We start from the raw sequence: 19,240 nt of genomic DNA, 5'->3' as shown, positions 1-19,240 counted from the left end.
GAGGTGCTCCTGGTCGCCTCTGTGAGGTCGATCAGGAGCGCCTGGGCAGACATGGGCGCAGGGACTAAATTTGGTGTGACTTGACCAGGTCATTCTCTTTAGTCCTGCAGTCAGTCCTATTGAACCGTCTTATGGTGAGCGGGCAGGCGATACGGACTGCTAGCAGTCGTACTGTACCATCTTCTGCCGGGCAGGCAAGAGATGAGGATGGCTAGCAGTCGTACTGTACCATCTTCTGCCGAGCAGCCATGAGATGTGGATGGCATGCAGTCCTTCTGCACCGTCTGCTGCCAGCCAAAGATGTAAAAGATAGATGGAGTGGATCAAAACAAGAAATAGACCAGATTTGTTTTGTACTCATTTGCTTCCCCCCCTCCCCTGTCTAGGGGACTCATTCTTCTAGATCACACTGCAGTCACTTACAGAGAAGGTGCAGCGAGGTAAATCTAGCCATGTATCAATCAGAGGCCAGGCTAACCTTCTTGTTCCAATAAGGACAATAACTTAGGTGCACCATTTCTTATTGGAACCCTCCGTGAAGTCCTGCCTGAAATACTCCTTGATGTAAAGCCACCCCCTTTGTTGATTTTAGCTCCCTGAAGCCAACCCTGTAAGCGCCCCTCCCAGCGTCAGAGCAATGGCAAACAATCGGGCATCTGAGAGTGCTGTCCAGAGCAGTCACAATGGAGCACTCTGATGGGGCTAAAACATTGTCGCGGGTGGTTCTGGGTACGTGTCTTCAGGCCCCCGTTCCCTCCCTCCCTCCGTGAAAGCAAGGGCAGACAATCATTTCGCACCTTTTTTCCTGAGTTACCTGTTCAGACGCCATACCACAGCAAGCATGGAGCCAGCTCAGGTAACCGTCACCCTATGTCTCCTGGGTGCTGGCAGACGCGGTACGGCATTGCTGCACAGTAGCAGCAACCCATTGCCTTCTGGCAGCAGACGGTGCAATACGACTGGTAGTCGTCCTCGTCGTGTCCGAGGTGCTCCTGGCCACGTCGGCTGGGAGCGCCTGGGCAGACATGGGCGCAGGGACTAAATTTGGAGTGACTTGACCAGGTCATTCTCTTTAGTCCTGCAGTCAGTCCTATTGAACCGTCTTATGGTGAGCGGGCAGGCGATACGGACTGCTAGCAGTCGTACTGTACCATCTTCTGCCAGGCAGGCAAGAGATGAGGATTGCTAGCAGTCGTATTGTACCATCTTATGCCAGGCAGGCAAGAGATGAAGATGGCTAGCAGTCGTACTGTACCATCTTCTGCCGAGCAGCCATGAGATGTGGATGGCATGCAGTCCTTCTGCACCGTCTGCTGCCAGCCAAAGATGTAAAAGATAGATGGAGTGGGTCTGAACAAGAAATAGACCAGATTTGTTTTGTACTCATTTGCCTCCTCCCCTGTCTAGATCACACTGCAGTCACTCACAGAGAAGGTGCAGCGAGGTAAATCTAGCCATGTATCAATCAGAGGCCAGGCTAACCTCCTTGTTCCAATAACAACGATAACTTAGGTGCACCATTTCTTATTGGAACCCTCCATGCAGTCCTGCCTGAAATACTCCTTGATGTACAGGCACCCCCTTTGTTGATTTTAGCTCCCTGAAGCCAACCCTGTAAGCCGTGTCATCAGTCGCCCCTCCCTCCGTCAGAGCAACGGCAGACAATCGTTCCGCGCCTTTTTTCTGTGCGGATGCCATACCAAGGCAAGCATGGAGGCCGCTCAGCTCACTTTGGCAATTAGGAGCACATTAACCACCACACGCATTATCCAGCAGTATATGCAGCACCAGAACATGGCAACGCAATACCGGGCGAGGAGGCGACGTCAGCGCGGTCCCGTGAGTGATCAGGACATGGACACAGATTTCTCTGAAAGCATGGGCCCTGACAATGCATGCATCATGGTGCTAATGGGGCAGGTTCATGCTGTGGAACGCCAATTCTGGGCTCGGGAAACAAGCACAGACTGGTGGGACCGCATAGTGTTGCAGGTCTGGGACGATTCCCAGTGGCTGCGAAACTTTCGCATGCGTAAGGGCACTTTCATGGAACTTTGTGACTTGCTTTCCCCTGCCCTGAAGCGCATGAATACCAAGATGAGAGCAGCCCTCACAGTTGAGAAGCGAGTGGCGATAGCCCTGTGGAAGCTTGCAATGCCAGACAGCTACCGGTCAGTTGGGAATCAATTTGGAGTGGGCAAATCTACTGTGGGGGCTGCTGTGATGCAAGTAGCCCACGCAATCAAAGATCTGCTGATATCAAGGGTAGTGACCCTGGGAAATGTGCAGGTCATAGTGGATGGCTTTGCTGCAATGGGATTCCCTAACTGTGGTGGGGCTATAGACGGAACCCATATCCCTATCTTGGCACCGGAGCACCAAGCCGCCGAGTACATAAACCGCAAGGGGTACTTTTCGATAGTGCTGCAAGCTCTGGTGGATCACAAGGGACGTTTCACCAACATCAACGTGGGATGGCCGGGAAAGGTGCATGATGCTCGCATCTTCAGGAACTCTGGTCTGTTTCAAAAGCTGCAGGAAGGGACTTTATTCCCAGACCAGAAAATAACTGTTGGGGATGTTGAAATGCCTATATGTATCCTTGGGGACCCAGCCTACCCCTTAATGCCATGGCTCATGAAGCCGTACACAGGCAGCCTGGACAGTAGTCAGGAGCTGTTCAACTACAGGCTGAGCAAGTGCAGAATGGTGGTAGAATGTGCATTTGGACGTTTAAAGGCGCGCTGGCGCAGTTTACTGACTCGCTTAGACCTCAGCGAAACCAATATTCCCACTGTTATTACTGCTTGCTGTGTGCTCCACAATATCTGTGAGAGTAAGGGGGAGACGTTTATGGCGGGGTGGGAGGTTGAGGCAAATCGCCTAGCTGCTGGTTACGCGCAGCCAGACACCAGGGCGGTTAGAAGAGCACAGGAGGGCGCGGTACGCATCAGAGAAGCTTTGAAAACCAGTTTCATGACTGGCCAGGCTACGGTGTGAAAGTTCTGTTTGTTTCTCCTTGATGAAACCCCCCGCCCCTTGGTTCACTCTACTTCCCTGTAAGCTAACCACCCTCCCCTCCTCCCTTTAATCATTGCTTGCAGAGGCAATAAAGTCATTGCTGCTTCACAGTCATGCATTCGTTATTCATTCATCACACAAATAGGGGGATGACTACCAAGGTATCCCAGGAGGGGTGGTGGAGGAGGGAAGGAAAATGCCACACAGCACTTTAAGCACAGCACTTTAAAAGTTTACAACTTTAAAATTTATTGAATGACAGCCTTCTTTTTTTTGGGCAATCCTCTGTGGTGGAGTGGCTGGTTGGCCGGAGGCCCCCCCACCGCGTTCTTGGGCGTCTGGGTGTGGAGACTATGGAACTTGGGGAGGAGGGCGGTTGGTTACAGAGGGGCAGCAGTGGCAGTCTGTGCTCCAGCTGTCTTTGCTGCAGCTCAACCATACACTGGAGCATACTGGTTTGGTCCTGCAGCAGCCTCAGCACTGAATCCTGCCTCCTCTCATCATGCTGCCGCCACATTTGAGCTTCAGCCCTGTCTTCAGCCCGCCACTTACTCTCTTCAGCCCACCACTTACTCTCTTCAGCCCGCCACCTCTCCTCCCGGTCATTTTGTGCTTTCCTGCACTCTGACATTATTTGCCTCCATGCATTCGTCTGTGCTCTGTCAGTGTGGGAGGACAGCATGAGCTCGGAGAACATTTCATCGCGAGTGCGTTTTTTTTTCTTTCTAAGCTTCACTAGCCTCTGGGAAGGAGAAGATCCTGTGATCATTGAAACACATGCAGCTGGTGGAGAAAAAAAAAGGGACAGCGGTATTTAAAAAGACACATTTTATAAAACAGTCGCTACACTCTTTCAGGGTAAACCTTGCTGTTAACATTACATACATAGCACATGTGCTTTCGTTACAAGGTCGCATTTTGCCTCCTCCCACCGCGTGACTACCCCCTCAACCTTCTCCCCTCCCTGTGGCTAACAGCGGGGAACATTTCTGTTTAGCCACAGGCAAACAGCCCAGCAGGAATGGGCTCCTCTGAGTGTCCCCTGAAGAAAAGCACTCTATTTCAACCAGGTGACCATGAATTATATCTCACTCTCCTGAGGATAACACAGAGAGATAAAGAACAGATTTTGGTTGAATGCCAGCAAACATACACTGCAATGCTTTGTTCTACAGTGATTCCCGAGTACGTGTTACTGGCCTGGAGTGGTAAAGTGTCCTACCATGAAGGACGAAATAAGGCTGCCCTCCCCAGAAACCTTTTGCAAAGGCTTTAGGACTACATCTAGGAGAACCGCAAATGCCAGGGCAAAGTAATCCTTTCACATGCTTGCTTTTAAACCATGTATAGCATTTTAAAAGGTACACTCACCAGAGGTCCCTTCTCCGCCTGCTGGGTCCAGGAGGCAGCCTTGGGTGGGTTCGGGGGGTACTGGCTCCAGGTCCAGGGTGAGAAACAGTTCCTGGCTGTCGGGAAAACCGGTTTCTCCACTTGCTTGCTGTGAGCTATCTACAACCTCCTCATCATCATCATCTTCTTCGTCCCCAAAACCTACTTCCGTATTGCCTCCATCTCCATTGAAGGAGTCAAACAACACGGCTGGGGTAGTGGTGGCTGAACCCCCTAAAATGGCATGCAGCTCATCATAGAAGCGGCATGTTTGGGGCTCTGACCCAGAGCGGCTGTTCGCCTCTCTGGTTTTCTGGTAGGCTTGCCTCAGCTCCTTCAGTTTCACGCGGCACTGCTTCGGGTCCCTGTTATGGCCTCTGTCCTTCATGCCCTGGGAGATTTTCAGAACGGTTTTGGCATTTTGAAAACTGGAACGGAGTTCTGATAGCACGGATTCCTCTCCCCAAACAGCGATCAGATCCCGTACCTCCCGTTCAGTCCATGCTGGAGCTCTTTTGAGATTCTGGGACTCCATCATGGTCACCTGTGCTGATGAGCTCTGCATGGTCACCTGCAGCTTGCCACGCTGGCCAAACAGGAAATGAGATTCAAAAGTTCGCGGTTCTTTTCCTATCTACCTGGCCAGTGCATCTGAGTTGAGAGCGCTGTCCAGAGCGGTCAGAATGGAGCACTCTGGGCTAGCTCCCGGAGGCCAATACCATCGAATTGTGTCCACAGTACCCCAAATTCGAGCCGGCAACGTCGATTTAAGCACTAATCCACTTGTCAGGGGTGGAGTAAGGAAATCGATTTTAAGAGCCCTTTAAGTCGAAATAAAGGGCTTCATTGTGTGGACGGGTGCAGGTTTAAATCGATTTAACGCTGCTAAATTCGACCTAAAGTCCTAGTGTAGACCAAGGCTAGCTTAAAGTGCCATTCAGATTACTTCTGAATTCAAGTTTATATACATATTAATGGCAACTAATACATAGCCGAGTTGAAGGTGTGTTGAACATGGAAATAGGTTAGGCTTGCAGGGAAATAAGGGGAACATATCCAAAGTATACAGTACAGCGATCAGTCTAAGCTATTTCTGAGATAAACAATGAAACAGCACAACAGCCACCAAGTCTCACCCTCGTTCATTGAGGCATAACTGTAGCTACTAAGAAGCTTAACCCCATGACTAGATTTACATTGTTTGAGATGGGAATACAATATTGTATGGGACTGTCACTTATACTTCATTGTAGGAAGATGCCAATGGCTGAACTTCTACAGGCTCTCAGTTTCTGCACAGCATTGTATAAGAAGCCCACTTTGGCATACAAAATTAATTGTCAAGTTGTCTCTTGCAAATCTGGTCCATCAGTGGGACACTAGTGACACAAGATGATCACAGGATTCAGAAATTCAGATTAGTAGCACATTGTGCTTCTAAAGCATCATGTATCCAGGGATCTCTAAGGACTTTTTAGACATTAATTGATGGAGCCTGAGAATACACCTGTGAGGTAATCAGTCTATATTATTATCACCAATTTACAGATAAGGAAACTGAGTCTCAGACTGGTATGATGATTTGCCCAAGACCTCTCAGCAAATTAGTGTCAGATATGGGGATAGTTTTGAATCACATTCCCCTGCTCTAAATATTAAACTTCTCTCCTTCAAGAAAGGGGAGGGATGCTGATAAAAAGTGTTACTAAACCACTTTTGTCTGCAAATATTGGCTGGAAATCTCCAAAAGACAGGCTGTCTCATGAGCTATTCTGTACATAAGCTTCTAGCTAGGCCAGAAATACTGCAAGACCAGCCTTTATTTGCAACATTTTGGTACTATGTGCATCCAGTATCAGCTAGAAACCAGAAGAGTAATCATCTGAAACTGGAAATAAATGGGGAAAAGGTTCATTAGACTTCTCTGAATGTAAAATTAGGCTATCCCTGATATCAGTTCAAGTTTGGAGAAAAGGCTCATGGTGGTGGTAGGTTCTCAGTTTATCTGAATTATTTCATCCACCCCGCAAGACACTGAATCAGCCAATTTCTTCCAGATGTAGATTTCAACCATTCCAAAGTACAAGCAGTGTTTGGGTGGAGCTGGCATTTCCCTGGAGGCCCAGATTTAGTAGACAGATGCAAAAAAAGGGCTCAGTTCTGCCCCAATGAAATCAGTGACAGGCTCAAATAATAGGCAGGCCTGGTAGCATCATCTACTATTAAGGTTGCCTGACGCTTTCCATTACAAGACCCTGTTTTTAGTTGCTTATTATTCTTCCAAATCTTAGCCATTTGGGCTGAAATTTTCCATTCTAGGGGTCTGCCTTCAGCTGAATATTATTATTTTGAAATGTTCAGGCAAAACGGTTCAGCCACTTCTGAGAACCATAGTAAGGAAAAAATAATTTGTTTTGCCCATGTTAAAAAAATCTAGCAACCTTTTCTTTGAGTTTTAGCATGCCCATGCTGCAGAGCAGGGACTTGAAATTTGTTGAGGGGGGAGGGTGGCTATGTGTCAGGGATGCTCCTTCGGTCACCTCTGTGAAAATCACCTAAAACTGGTCAAGCTACAGGCCTTTGGAAAAAAAAATCATAGCTAGCCAATGCGCTGTGGCGACGTCTTTATCCACAGTGGGTATGCTCCCGCATGCATCTGAATAGGTTTTCCCCTGCAACTGCAGTGGACCGTGCAAGATCCAAGTGCTGCAAGATCCAAGTGCTGTACTCTCAATGACCCCTCTCTGCCGCTCACACCTAGACAATGTGGAGAAGGAAGCTGCAGGATTCAAATGCAAGAGTTGAACCTGAGGGATAGGGGAGGGGCTGGAATTGCAGGCTGGCATGGTGAGGAGGAAATTGGCACTGGGAGTAAGGGTGTGGAGGATACTGGGACTAGCAGGACAATAAAATTGGGCCTGGAGCTGGGGGGCTGGGACTGACTGAGCAAAGAGACTGATGCTAGGAGTCAAGGAAGGAAGTGGAGGAGGGGGACAGGTGCCAGTGGTTAAGGTTGGGGAGACTGAGATCAGATGAGCCAGAAAGAAAAACTGAGTCTAGCTGGAAAGGGAGACTGGGATTGGAAGCCAATGGGGAAGGAGCTGAGAGGGGATGACAGACAGAGCTGAGGAGGAGCCAGAGTGTGGGGGAAGAACTGGGACAAGCTGGGCAGAGAGACTGGGACAAGGGGCCAGGGAGAAGGAGGACACACTGAGACTGGATGAGAAGCTCAGTGTGGGAAATTGGGACTGGAAACCATTGGGAATGGAAAACAAGGGCAGGTAGGGACGGGACCACTGAAGTTGGTGGGGGCGGGGAGTAGGGAGACACAGACTGGATAATGAGCTTGGAGGAATAAGTGAGACTGGCTGAGTAAGAAGAATGCAGCTGAAAGCAAGGGAAGAGAAAATGGGACAGGGAATCCAGAGGAGTGAGATTAGGACTTGCTGGGCAAGCAAGGAGACTTGTTCTGGATTGAAAACTCTGGGAAGTGGATACTGGGACTGGCTAGATGAGGCCAATGGAACTGGAGGAGAAGCAAGGGTAGGAAAAAGACACCATTTGGACAGGTACAGTTTGAAGGACTGAGGTAGAAGAGGTCATGCTTGGAGAAAACAGACAGAAGAACACTCTTCTTCAGTGCCTGGAATGGAACCCAAAATTCCTGAGTCTCACCATTTCTCTTCTGTCAGCAAATATCTGTGAAACCCACTGGCAAAGTGTCATGCCCCTCCCCCTTGTATTTAGGGGATGACAACCTATTACTGCTGTTAGTTTTGTGGCTAACACAAATGGCATAAGTTTATGGGGGAAAGGTTTCAACCCTGTAGAAGAACCCTGTAGGTGTCATGTAACGACAATGTAATGGGATTTCTTGATTTTTAGTTTGCTAAAAAGCTAGGAAATGACACATGAACTAATGCATTAAAAGAATGTTAAGGTTGAAAAGTAAAGCACTCAAAAGTTAGCAAGTTAGAATTAAGGATGCCTAGGCAACCTTAATTTGGGCCCATTATGCATTTATCTTATGATACAGTTTTTAATTATATGATCACATACTACTATGTCCTATGGAAAAACTAGTATGTGATCATATAATTAAAGACTGTATCACAGTGCATAATGTGTAGCACGGCAACCCAATTCTGGCATTTCCTAATTTTTAAGTGTTTGAAACCTTAATCATGTTCTTTTATGTGCGTAATATAGCTATACCCTGTAACAGGTAAGTGCAAAACACATTGCATGATTTTTGTTCCAAGTGGGTAAAAAGTACTTTTCTTCTTCCTTCAGAATAGATTGGCCTGTGAGCTCTTTACTTTACTTTGTGGAATTGATCCTCTTCTCTCCTACACCAATTTCACACTGATGTAACTCTATTGCTTTCACTCGAATTGCTCCAGATTACACCACAGAAAGTGAGTGAAGATTCATGCCCTGTGTGTTTAAGATCTGCCAGAATGAAAAGACAGAACAGCAGAAATACTAGTTGTACAACTCAGCCTCTAGAGCTACCTCAATGTATAACCATACCAGATTCCAACACATCCGTGGGAAAGTATTTCTTTTACCTGTAGGTATAATTATTAGTAATAAAAACAGTTCAAACCTTGCCAGGAAGGGTGTGAATTTCTAAAAAGAAGGAAAAACTCTAAATTCTAGTGCCTGAGCAAACAAGTTAGTATAAAAGAAAAAAAAGTAAATGAAGCAGCACTGCCAAAACAATGAGGTTATGATCCATCAGCAGTTGGATTGCACTTTCGTTTGTAATGTTGAAGGAAAGACTGTGACTTTTGAACACATTTTATAACAAATGAAATAATTTTCTGTATGGAGTGGAAAGGGTGTGTAGTAAGGGACCACTCGAAAAAAAAAAGTTCAGCAATGAAAGCTGTGCAAACCAAACCACCACACACACACACACACACACACACACCACTCCTTCTCACCTCTTGGAAGCAATTTCACCTTTTCAGCAATAAACAAAAAATATTTCTTACCAACTTAAAAAGAAAAAAAAATCTACATTTCCCTCCCTGAAATCAATTGCTATATTGGAGGTGTGAATACAGTAAGAGGTGGTTCAAAAAAAACATTCAGGAAAAGCATGCCATGCCATGCCTCTCCATTGGAGGAGTCCTGCCAGGTAAAAACTGCACCGTGTTGTGCAAAAACATAGACAAAGATGATGTATTGCTGAACATCATTGTTATAATACAGCCAGCTGTGACAATTGTCACTGAAATGTCAGCCAGTATGATCCCCAGATCTCAGTGTCACAAATGGTTAAACTCTTTTTTAATGACAAGTATATCTCAAAAGGTGTGAGAGGCTTGGCTCAGTTTGTATGCTGACCTGAATTTATCTGACTCAGCTTTGCTTAGGAAATCTGGCTGGAAACAGGCTTTCATGTGAGATTTCCAGTACTTCCTGGTTCCCTCAGAATTATAAATACCACAAAAATAACCTCTGTTGCAGCATTTGGCAACTTTCACTTCCAGACCTGGCTGAAATCAAGAAATACAGAGAAGCATGAAAATCAAAATTAGGAGGGGAAAAGTTAACCAATCTAAACAGCACTTCAAGTTTTAGATGAAGGTTCAGGGCAGGAAGGTTCAGATTGCAATGAATGCAGGGCAGTGGGAGGGGGGAGGGGAAGAGAATTCTGATATTTTCCTAAATTCCACTCAGAATCCAAGGTCTGCTGGTTTCCACTTGCTCTCAGTGAAGCTCAAATTTCCACCACACCCCCTTAAACACCACACATCCTTAACCTTGTCACCGCCTTGGTGGGGCTTGCATGCTTCACGATGTTTGGCTCCTCACTAGTGGAGCTCAACTTCTCAGTTGTACTCAGATGCCCACGTGGAATGTGCTCCTCCTAAATCGGGTTCAGATTGGCTGTTAAACCTCCTCTTGATCTACTCACCTTTGGTGGGAATCAGATGGCCACTGGGCTCCCATAGGATTGACTCATCCTCAGGGGGATTTGGATGCCTCTCTGGGTTCAGCTCTTCCTCAGTGATGCTCAGATGTCCTATTGGGCACTATTGGTCTTGGTGGGTCTCTGAATTGCTGCCCAAGCAGCTGCTACTCCTGCGCACCTGATGGGTGATGTGTCTTCTTTTTTTGCTCTCTGCCTGCTACCCTATCAGACAAGAAGCCACAAAATCTTGTCAGTGCTGAGACTCTGGCAATGGTGGCAGTACTGGTGGCAGCAGCAGCAGTGGCAAGAGCCACTCATGTCAAAGGAGTTGGCAGTGGTGGTTCTGCTTGAGGGGCAGTATATGGTAGCCTCTGTCTCTCTCCTCTTTCTTGGGGACCTTCAGGTACGGAGAAGTGACAGCTTGGATTTCAAAATCAGTTGCATCTGTATTTGGCACCACTGGGCCTCTGATTGTCCAACGACTAAACAAGATGGCTACTGTCAGGGAACAAAAGTGGGCCTAGGAGAAAATGCAAAATGGTAGTCAAAACAATTTCCTTCAGCACTGCTTGCCAGAGCCTTGGTAACGTTCCTCCTGCTGGGAGTTACCAGGTTCCTGTGTTTGGGTCCCACACACTGGGCTTATATGCTTTTAAGCTTCCCTGGGTCTCAGTAAGCTCTGGCCTCTGGCTTTTTCTTTGGCCTCCGTGGCATACTTCTTTGGTATAGACTGTCTGATCTCGCAGTCCAGCTGTCTTAGGCCTCCAGGACCAGTGCTGACCTCCACGCAACCCCTGAGACTCTTCAGGTGTTTACCATTTACCTCTCCAGGAACACAGGACGCTAGAAGCACATAACACATAGAATTTGCAAAAAGAGAGCCCAAGCAATATACAGATTTAGACAAAACAGTAAAAAAACCTCTATGTATTTCCCTGCTCCAGTTTCCTCATCTCTCAGGTATTCTTTGGGCTTAGGGTCAGTCTTTTAAGCAACATATGAGCCTTCTGCTGTCCCTTCCCTTCTGCACATGGCTTTTCCTCTGGAATGTGGAGTCTCTTCTCACGTCTGCAGCCTGCTTTCTGCTTTAGGTTGCTCTTTAAAATGGCTAATCAGAGACCCTTTCTTTTATAGTATCTTTGTCAGGTGACCCCCTAATCAGCCTAATCAGGTGATCAAAGCCCTCCACCATGTGACCCTTTGGTTAATTTCCTTCTCTCCTGGAGTTCAGACATGAAAAACTGGCAGTAGCCAACTCTTCGTCTGGGGGGGGGCTTCTGTGTGAATAGATGGCCATCAAGGTTAATGACCTTCCAATGTTAGCACAACATCCCTGAGAATTTAGTCAAACATGCAGGTAAAAAGACAACAGAGAAGGCAGATAGGCCCCACATTCAGAATGGAGCTTGCAGTCTGACACAGATACAGAGTCCCTTATATCAAACAGAATTCATAATGCCACATAGGCAAATTCAAATTGGTTACCAAAACAATTTCCTCCAAAAAGCTGTGCACTGCTCTATTAAGGGCAATTTCATTGCAATTTGCAACTTTCAACCCATTTCAGCTGTTTAAAAGTGTTTTATCCAAAATTAAGTAACCTTGGGACAAAAAACAAGCCCGGAAAATTTCAACCCAAAATCTGGTTCTTTCATGATGTCAGAAACTGTTTGGCAACATTAACGATAGCAGTTACTACTAGATGCTTCGATAAAGAAATAACGGAGTCTGTGTAGTTTGTATCCCGATAAAGAGTAAAGTGTATGAATTACATTATTCCTGTGCAATACATAAAATGGATCAAAGTTTTCCTAAGAAATTCAAATGGTAGTGTTCTTTGGCCTATCTGAAATGTCTGTAAAAAAATATGTTGCTGATATTTATGTTAAGAATTAAAAAAAATAGATTTAAATTGGAAACATTCAAGCTAATGCATCCGGGAGAAAAATATCTGAAACATATATATTCAAGGGGAAACAGTAATGCTAAAAGAGACCTAGAAATCATAGTATACAGAGTAAATTAGGTATTATTTGTATTATTTATATTGTGGTAACCTCTGAAATATGCTAGACATGAACAGAGGAAGACACATTGACATTTGACAAAAAAAATCATAATGCCATTATATAAATTATATAAATTATATAATGCCATTATATAAATTCCATATCTTGTCCAGTTCTGGTCACCCCATCTCAAAAGGATATAGCTGAACTGGAAAAGGTTCAGAGAAGGGTAAAAAAGGTGATCAAGGGTAAGCAAAGGCTTCTGTATGAGGAGAGACTAAAAAGATTGGGGCTGTTCAGCTTTAAAAAAGGGACAACTGATGGGGCAAGAAGTCTATAAAATCATGAATGGTGTTGCAAAAGTGAATAGAGAAGTGTTATTTACCTTTGCACAGAATACAAAAACCCAATGAAATTAATAGGCAGCAGGTTTAATACAAACAAGAGGAAGTATTTTTTCACACGCTGCACAATTAACCCTTGGAACTCATTGCCCTGGAATGTTGTGATGTCCAAAAGTATAACTGGATTAAATAAAGAATTAGATGAGTTCATGGAAGATAGGTCCATCAATGCCTGTTAGCCAAGATGGTCAGGGATGCAACCCTAAACCTCTGACTGCCAGGAGGGGAAGGATGGATCACTCCATCTTCCCTGTTCTGTACACTCCCACTAAAGCTCTGGCCACTGTCAGACAAGATACTGGGTTAGATGGACCATTGGTTCTGAACCAATATGGCAGTTCTTATGTTCTCATGTTGTAATGTGATATGGATACAAAAAAAGGCACAGCTCTTTTGGGATGTATTTCCAAAAGCATCATGTCATATCACAGACCCTTTTTATATGGCTCTAGTACAACAACACCTGGAATATCGCATTCATTTCTGGGCATATCACCAGAAAGATACTGACAGATTGGAGGGAGTTCAGAGATGAAGAGCAAAAATGATCAGAGAGCTGGGGGTGGGGACTGATTTATGAGGAAAGAGTAAAAGGAGATAAATATGTAAATATATGTAGCCAGCAGCAGCAAGGGCCAGATTCAATACTTAGGGGTTCCCCTTAGCATTATAAAATATAATCAGTTTGAGCCCTCCACTCAGAAATCTGGGAAAACTAACCACCATCCCTGAGCACCTCTTAGAGACAATACTTCCCTACTCACAATCACTGAGTCTGTGAACTACAAAAGAAAACTTGTATGCAAATTATAAGTCGACATCCAGCCCACAGTGTCTTGGGCAGTAAGTCCTTTGCCTCAGTTTCCCATCTTTCTGTGTGAAAGCCCAACAGACAAATGTCTCTTCAACAAACCACTCCTCTTTCCCCCTCCATTGCACCCTACCCATGTTTTGTTGCCTGAAGTCAGAGACGCCCCAGATTTCAAGAGGGTTCACCTCTCACGCTGGAGGGGGCAGGTGCATGATGCCTCTGCTGCTGACACTATTCGGCAGTGTCATTGCCACTTGTGCACCCTGCTGTCACCTCAGATGCTTCTCCTTGCCACTGTTGCTTCCACCTCTGCTCACCATCACCGTCAGCTATTCTAAGGTCCCACTACCTAGCCCAATTCTAAGTGATTTCACTGGGTGGTGGAGAACCCCATTGCTGTTGCCTCCTCTGTGTTGTCTTTCACCAAAACACTGTCCCCACTCCAGGTCTAAAAGTTAGCCTACTAACCTTGCTTATCAATTATTTCAACTGTAGCGATCAATGAGCAGATACAAGGACTCTCAGTTGAACCTACTCAGCTCGGTCTATAAACTCTGAGGAAGAAGGATCAAATAGCATCTCAAACCCTTTCAGCAAAACCCACACCACCAATTCAGAACACCTCTCTCTCTGTCACTTGGATTTGGCATCACTGCCCTATGCTTAGTGAATGTGATTACTCTGACTGTGTTATTAGTACATACTAAGTACAGTTTTTCTGCTTTTTAGTCATACAGTAAGGATAACAACATTTCATTGCCCCTGGATCTAAGACGTAAGTGAATTTTAACACACAATAAAATTGATCATGTTTGCATAGCAGGTCTGTCTGCTGGTCACCTAGACATAGTAGATGTGTCTATGTAAATATGGTCTGCTCCTGAAGTTTTTTCGCCCAGTTCATCAATGGGCAGGGGAGAGCTCATTCAGACCACTGGCTTACATGTATGTATATGATGGATTGATGACTAACGTGACAGGATAACCTACAAATATGTGATGGATGTATACAGCAGAAATAATAACTTGGAGTAATGGTTCAAAACTGAGAAAGAGAAAATTTAGTAGAATATAATGGAAAACTTCCTGAAACTTCCTACAAAGCTATGAAATAGTCTCCCAAAGGTTATGGTAAGAGACTATTGCTTGGGACTTTTACACTAGACTACACTAAACACTGGAATGGAATGTGGCAACTTTTCAACATGCCAGAGCAACACTACTGCACAACATTGGGACAGGTTTCAGAGTAACAGCCGTGTTAGTCTGTATTCGCAAAAAGAAAAGGAGTACTTGTGGCACCTTAGAGACTAACCAATTTATTTGAGCATAAGCTTCCGTGAGCTGTAGTGAGCTGTAGCTCACGAAAGCTTATGCTCAAATAAATTTGTTAACAATGGGACAGGAAGTGAGAAATACCATTCCAACTGAAACTGCAGGAGGAATTTAGACCATCAGAATACTACTGTAATGGGAGCCTAAGCAGGAGGTATTCATATAAAATGTAATGATCCAAGCTGTAATTTGGCTACAATACAGGGATTCTTACAAAAAGTACCTTGGGAACTTTAATGAATAATAGTGGTCAGATCCTTGGCTTTATTGACTCAGTCAAAAGATATAATCCATCCCTTCAAAAAAATCCTGTTAAGTTGATAAAGTATGCGTGTACAAGTAATAGGATGCTATCCCTTTAAATCACGTGTAGTAGTATTGCTCACTGTGTTCTTTGTTTCAGAATCCTCCAGAAACCAGTCAGCGTGTAGGTATGTTGTGAGGCCTTACATGCATATATGTATTTAGGAAACCTGGTTATTTGGGACCCAGATATGTGGTTTCTTCATATTAATTTTGGTGTATAAAGAGCAAAAGACACAACACACCAATTTTCCACTGACTTTCCCTACCGCCAGTCATCATTGTGTGCTTTAGCTGCTTGGTACTTCTTTATTTTTTTATTCCCTAGAAAGGTGTCATGACCTGACATGCCTAATGATGGCAAGTAGAAAGATGCCCATGTTAACCAGAATAAGTACATGAAAGGCTTTGTGTCCCTTTGAAGAGCCCCTATTCCTCTAAGCTTTTCTTCTGAATATTGTCCTATACATTTTTTTCACATCTATAACTACCTTTACCCTACAATGCAGTTACAATTGGCACATCTGAGCAGCAGATTAGCTGCGCTTTTGATTAGTGTGACAGCAGCATATCCTTTGTTTTTCAGTGCTGGACTAAACTAAACATCTTATTCAGAAACAAATCTCCACATTGCTATACCATGAGGCCCTCCATATGGATACCAATATCCCACATTACTTTAAAGGAAGCTCCTCTTGGTGGACTGTTTTCAAACACTCATTTACTGTGGGTGGGGAACTCGCCCCTGGCCTGTCATCTCTCTATCCTAAAAACCGATGCCGTGTCCAGGAAAGTAGCCTTTACATTCTTGTACCTTTAACCTCATTGTAGCATTATTTGTTTTTATAGAGTCCAGATCTACTGTAGAAACTTTTGCTGGTAGAGTAATGTCAATTAGCTGTGCGATTTTTTTACAACATTTCTATATTGGCAAAAGCCCACGTGTAGACTACAAGTATAAAAATGCTTTTGCTGCCGTAGCTTATTTCACTCAGGAAACTTGTATAAGCTATACTGGCAAAAGCACTTTTTTGCCAGTATAAAGTTGCACTTGCACTAGGAGGGTTTGCCGGTAAAGTTATGCAGGTATAGTTATACTAGCAAACCTTTTCTAGTGTAGAGCTGGCCAGAAACTATGGGTGAAATATTTGCTCCACTGAAATAAATGGAAGTGCTGCCATTGACTCAGCGAGCCCAGGATATCATATGCTGCACTACAGTTTGAATAAGTTAAGCATGAGTCCCATTTGGGATTTTGTCTAGTATTTCAATAATAAATCATTCTATAGTGCTTTTTCTTTTACTATCATATTGGAAGAGCAAGTATATAGCTGTTAGAAAAGCTCCATCTGATGAAGTGAGCTGTAGCTCACGAAAACTTAAGCTCAAATAAATTTGTTAGTCTCTAAGGTGCCACAAGTACTCCTTTTCTTTTTGCGAATACAGACTAACACGGCTGCTACTCTGAAACCTATTATACAGCTGTTGTTCATGCAATCCAACAGTAAATATTCATCTACAGAGAACAATCTGCAGCAAAATCACGCCATTCTATAATAGAATGTACTGTGCACATTATATTAGCCACAGACAGCGCTTGCATAAGTAGATACAATTTGGTTGACATAATAGAGCTATGCCTGCCTATACCAGCACAGATTTGGCTCTCTGCATATTTATTTTCAACTCAGCAAGCGCACTATGAGCCAAATGTATATTTTATAACTGGAACTAGCAGCAACTTCTCCCCACCCAAACACATATAATGAAACACCAGAAGTACAAAGAAATAGCTTCATCTCTCACAACTATACCTCAGTATAGGGTAGAGGCTCAAATTAGATCCATTTTTACCTTTCTGCCCACACATTTGCCAATACCCCCCCTGCCTGTTAGAGTCAATTGTTGACAACAAAGTGCTTCATCAGTCAGTTAATCCCACAACATTTTGATCACCTTCCACCTCTGAGGCTGCCATTTTTTTTGGTTTCCCACATTTGGGACCTTTCTCACCATGGCATAGTCGAAACCTGTCACACATTTGAGCCTCAGCAGGCTGAACATTACAGATGGGATACCCTGGCACTAATATGACTTTGTAAAAACCTCCATGAAGTATTGCTTCCTGGGATGATTTCCTTCCCCCATTGTTCTCCTTGAATCAGGAAAAGTGTCACTGAGCCAAATAAAATATGTTCATTGTCTGGCATATAGATAGACAACAGTGGTGGAAAGGAATGAATGTCTTAATGTCCACACAGGGCTAGGGACAGCTACCTCATAGTTTTGTGGTGTTGGCCTTTGTGAGGAAATTTCAAGATGGGCTGTGACTGACTTAACCCTATGATATCAGTGGTTTCCTGTGAGGATTCTGTAGCAATTTAGGCCCACAAAAGCTAAGAAACTGAAGACTGTTTTTTTCCTCTGTCTCCAAGATTCCCATTACTGTGCGCTCTCTCCTAGAAGCTCAAATACCATGATGGTGAAAGCAATATAAAGGGTTAAAGTACTGCTAGGGAGAAACAACAGTGGCTCAGGACCTGCAGTTGTGGCTGGTCCCTATTGAAGTGGATGAAGCATGGGTAAGGCTCCTGGCAACATAAAGCAAGATAACATCTTTTTGCCCTGTTATAGCCTATGTGGACACAGTGGGGCCAGCTAGAATGAATTTCCTAGGGTAGTACCTTTTGGATGGCTAGTTAGGGTCCAACTTTCAAAGATGGTGTCCAGACTGATGTGAACATGTTAGCGTGCACAGATTTTAAAGCTTAGATAGCTGTTGAACTGTGTTTTGCACATGAAGATTTTGTCTGTGCACAAAAATTTATTGCAGGTGCAAAATTAACAGCAAAGGTTGGAGACTGGGATGAGGCCTTTAAATAGCACATTAAATGTGGCCTTTAATGATTGCTTTAATTTATCTTCTTGTATTTATCTTTTGAGCAAACAACTAGACTCCGACTTGGTTTTTGGGTCTGATTCTCATCTCAGTTACATTAGGGTGTAATTCAGAAGTCACCCCATTGACTTCAGTGGAGTGACTCCCAATTCACAGATGTAATAGAGATCAGAATCTGGGCCTGTTGGGGCTCTCTAAGGTATTCTGTGGTTTCATGCAACTCCTGAACTGAAAGAGGGAAGCAAATCTTCAGGTATTTGGGAGCCTGAGGAATGAAGGAGGATTCAGTGGATTACATTCCTTTACAAAGCTCTCTGCTCACCTTTTTATTTATTGGTCTCAGACTGATGGTGCTTTAGCATGAATGCCTCCTATTCAGATGCCAAGGAAAAATCCAATGTGGGAGTAACTGAGCTAGCTTGCTTCAAAGACCAGACACATTAAGCTACTCTGAAGTAACATACCAGCTGCTCGGCCACATTGCAGGGAAGACCACTAAATTTCTGCATGGTCCCACCAGGTGGCACTGGTGTGTGGTCTTCATTATCAAATCAATGAACAATGAGTGGAAGAAGGAATCAAACCTAATATAAATCCATTTGAAAGCAAATTTTATTATCAATGCTATGGAGACAGTCACTATGCTGCCATTTCATTTTAGTGACTTAAATATCTTATTTGATTGTTTTAAATGTATAGACAAATCAAAACTAACCTATGCTCTACTGTTAACATTTTTCTTCCTCGTCATATAAAGCAGAAGCATTCACACAAAGCAAAACATACCCACTGTGGTACTTTTTTTTTTAATCACTGCTAGAAGTAATAATAGGATTTTAAGCCATGCTTAATCCAGTTTTTTCACTACTTTTCACTGAAAACAATGATCAGATCCACACAATGCAAACTCTAAAATACTTGTGAATTTTTTTTCATTTGAATGAGACTCAAAGCAGAGATTGCACTGACAGGCCTATAATTGCAACCTGTCATATCAGATATTAATCAGCAATAACCATATCTTCCATCTTGCACACCTACACATGAGTTTGCCTGTACCAAACGGCCTTAGTTCAGATTTCTCACATTTGCTGGCCCATCTTCCTACCACATGTGTTACAATAGGGGTAATAATCCTTTTGG

The 19,240-nt window shown here is 44.2% G+C and overlaps 1 protein-coding gene across 1 annotated transcript; it reads right to left on the bottom strand.

Moving 5' to 3' along the window:
- Positions 1 to 3,262: 3,262 nt before the first annotated feature.
- Positions 3,263 to 5,056, bottom strand: LOC125638708 (uncharacterized). Its single transcript, XM_048854791.2, has 2 exons — positions 4,393 to 5,056; positions 3,263 to 3,804 (listed from the first exon to the last, which is right to left on the bottom strand). Exons 1-2 carry the CDS (start codon positions 4,973 to 4,975, stop codon positions 3,263 to 3,265), a joined length of 1,125 nt encoding a protein of 374 aa, XP_048710748.2. The 5' UTR covers positions 4,976 to 5,056.
- Between the last annotated feature and the right edge of the window lie 14,184 nt (positions 5,057 to 19,240).

Source organism: Caretta caretta, chromosome 6, assembly GCF_965140235.1.
Source record: "Caretta caretta isolate rCarCar2 chromosome 6, rCarCar1.hap1, whole genome shotgun sequence".
In the NCBI taxonomy this organism is placed as follows: Eukaryota; Metazoa; Chordata; order Testudines; family Cheloniidae; genus Caretta; species Caretta caretta.
Note: the sequence above shows the minus strand (reverse complement) of the source record. Positions and strands in the feature narration are given on the sequence as shown.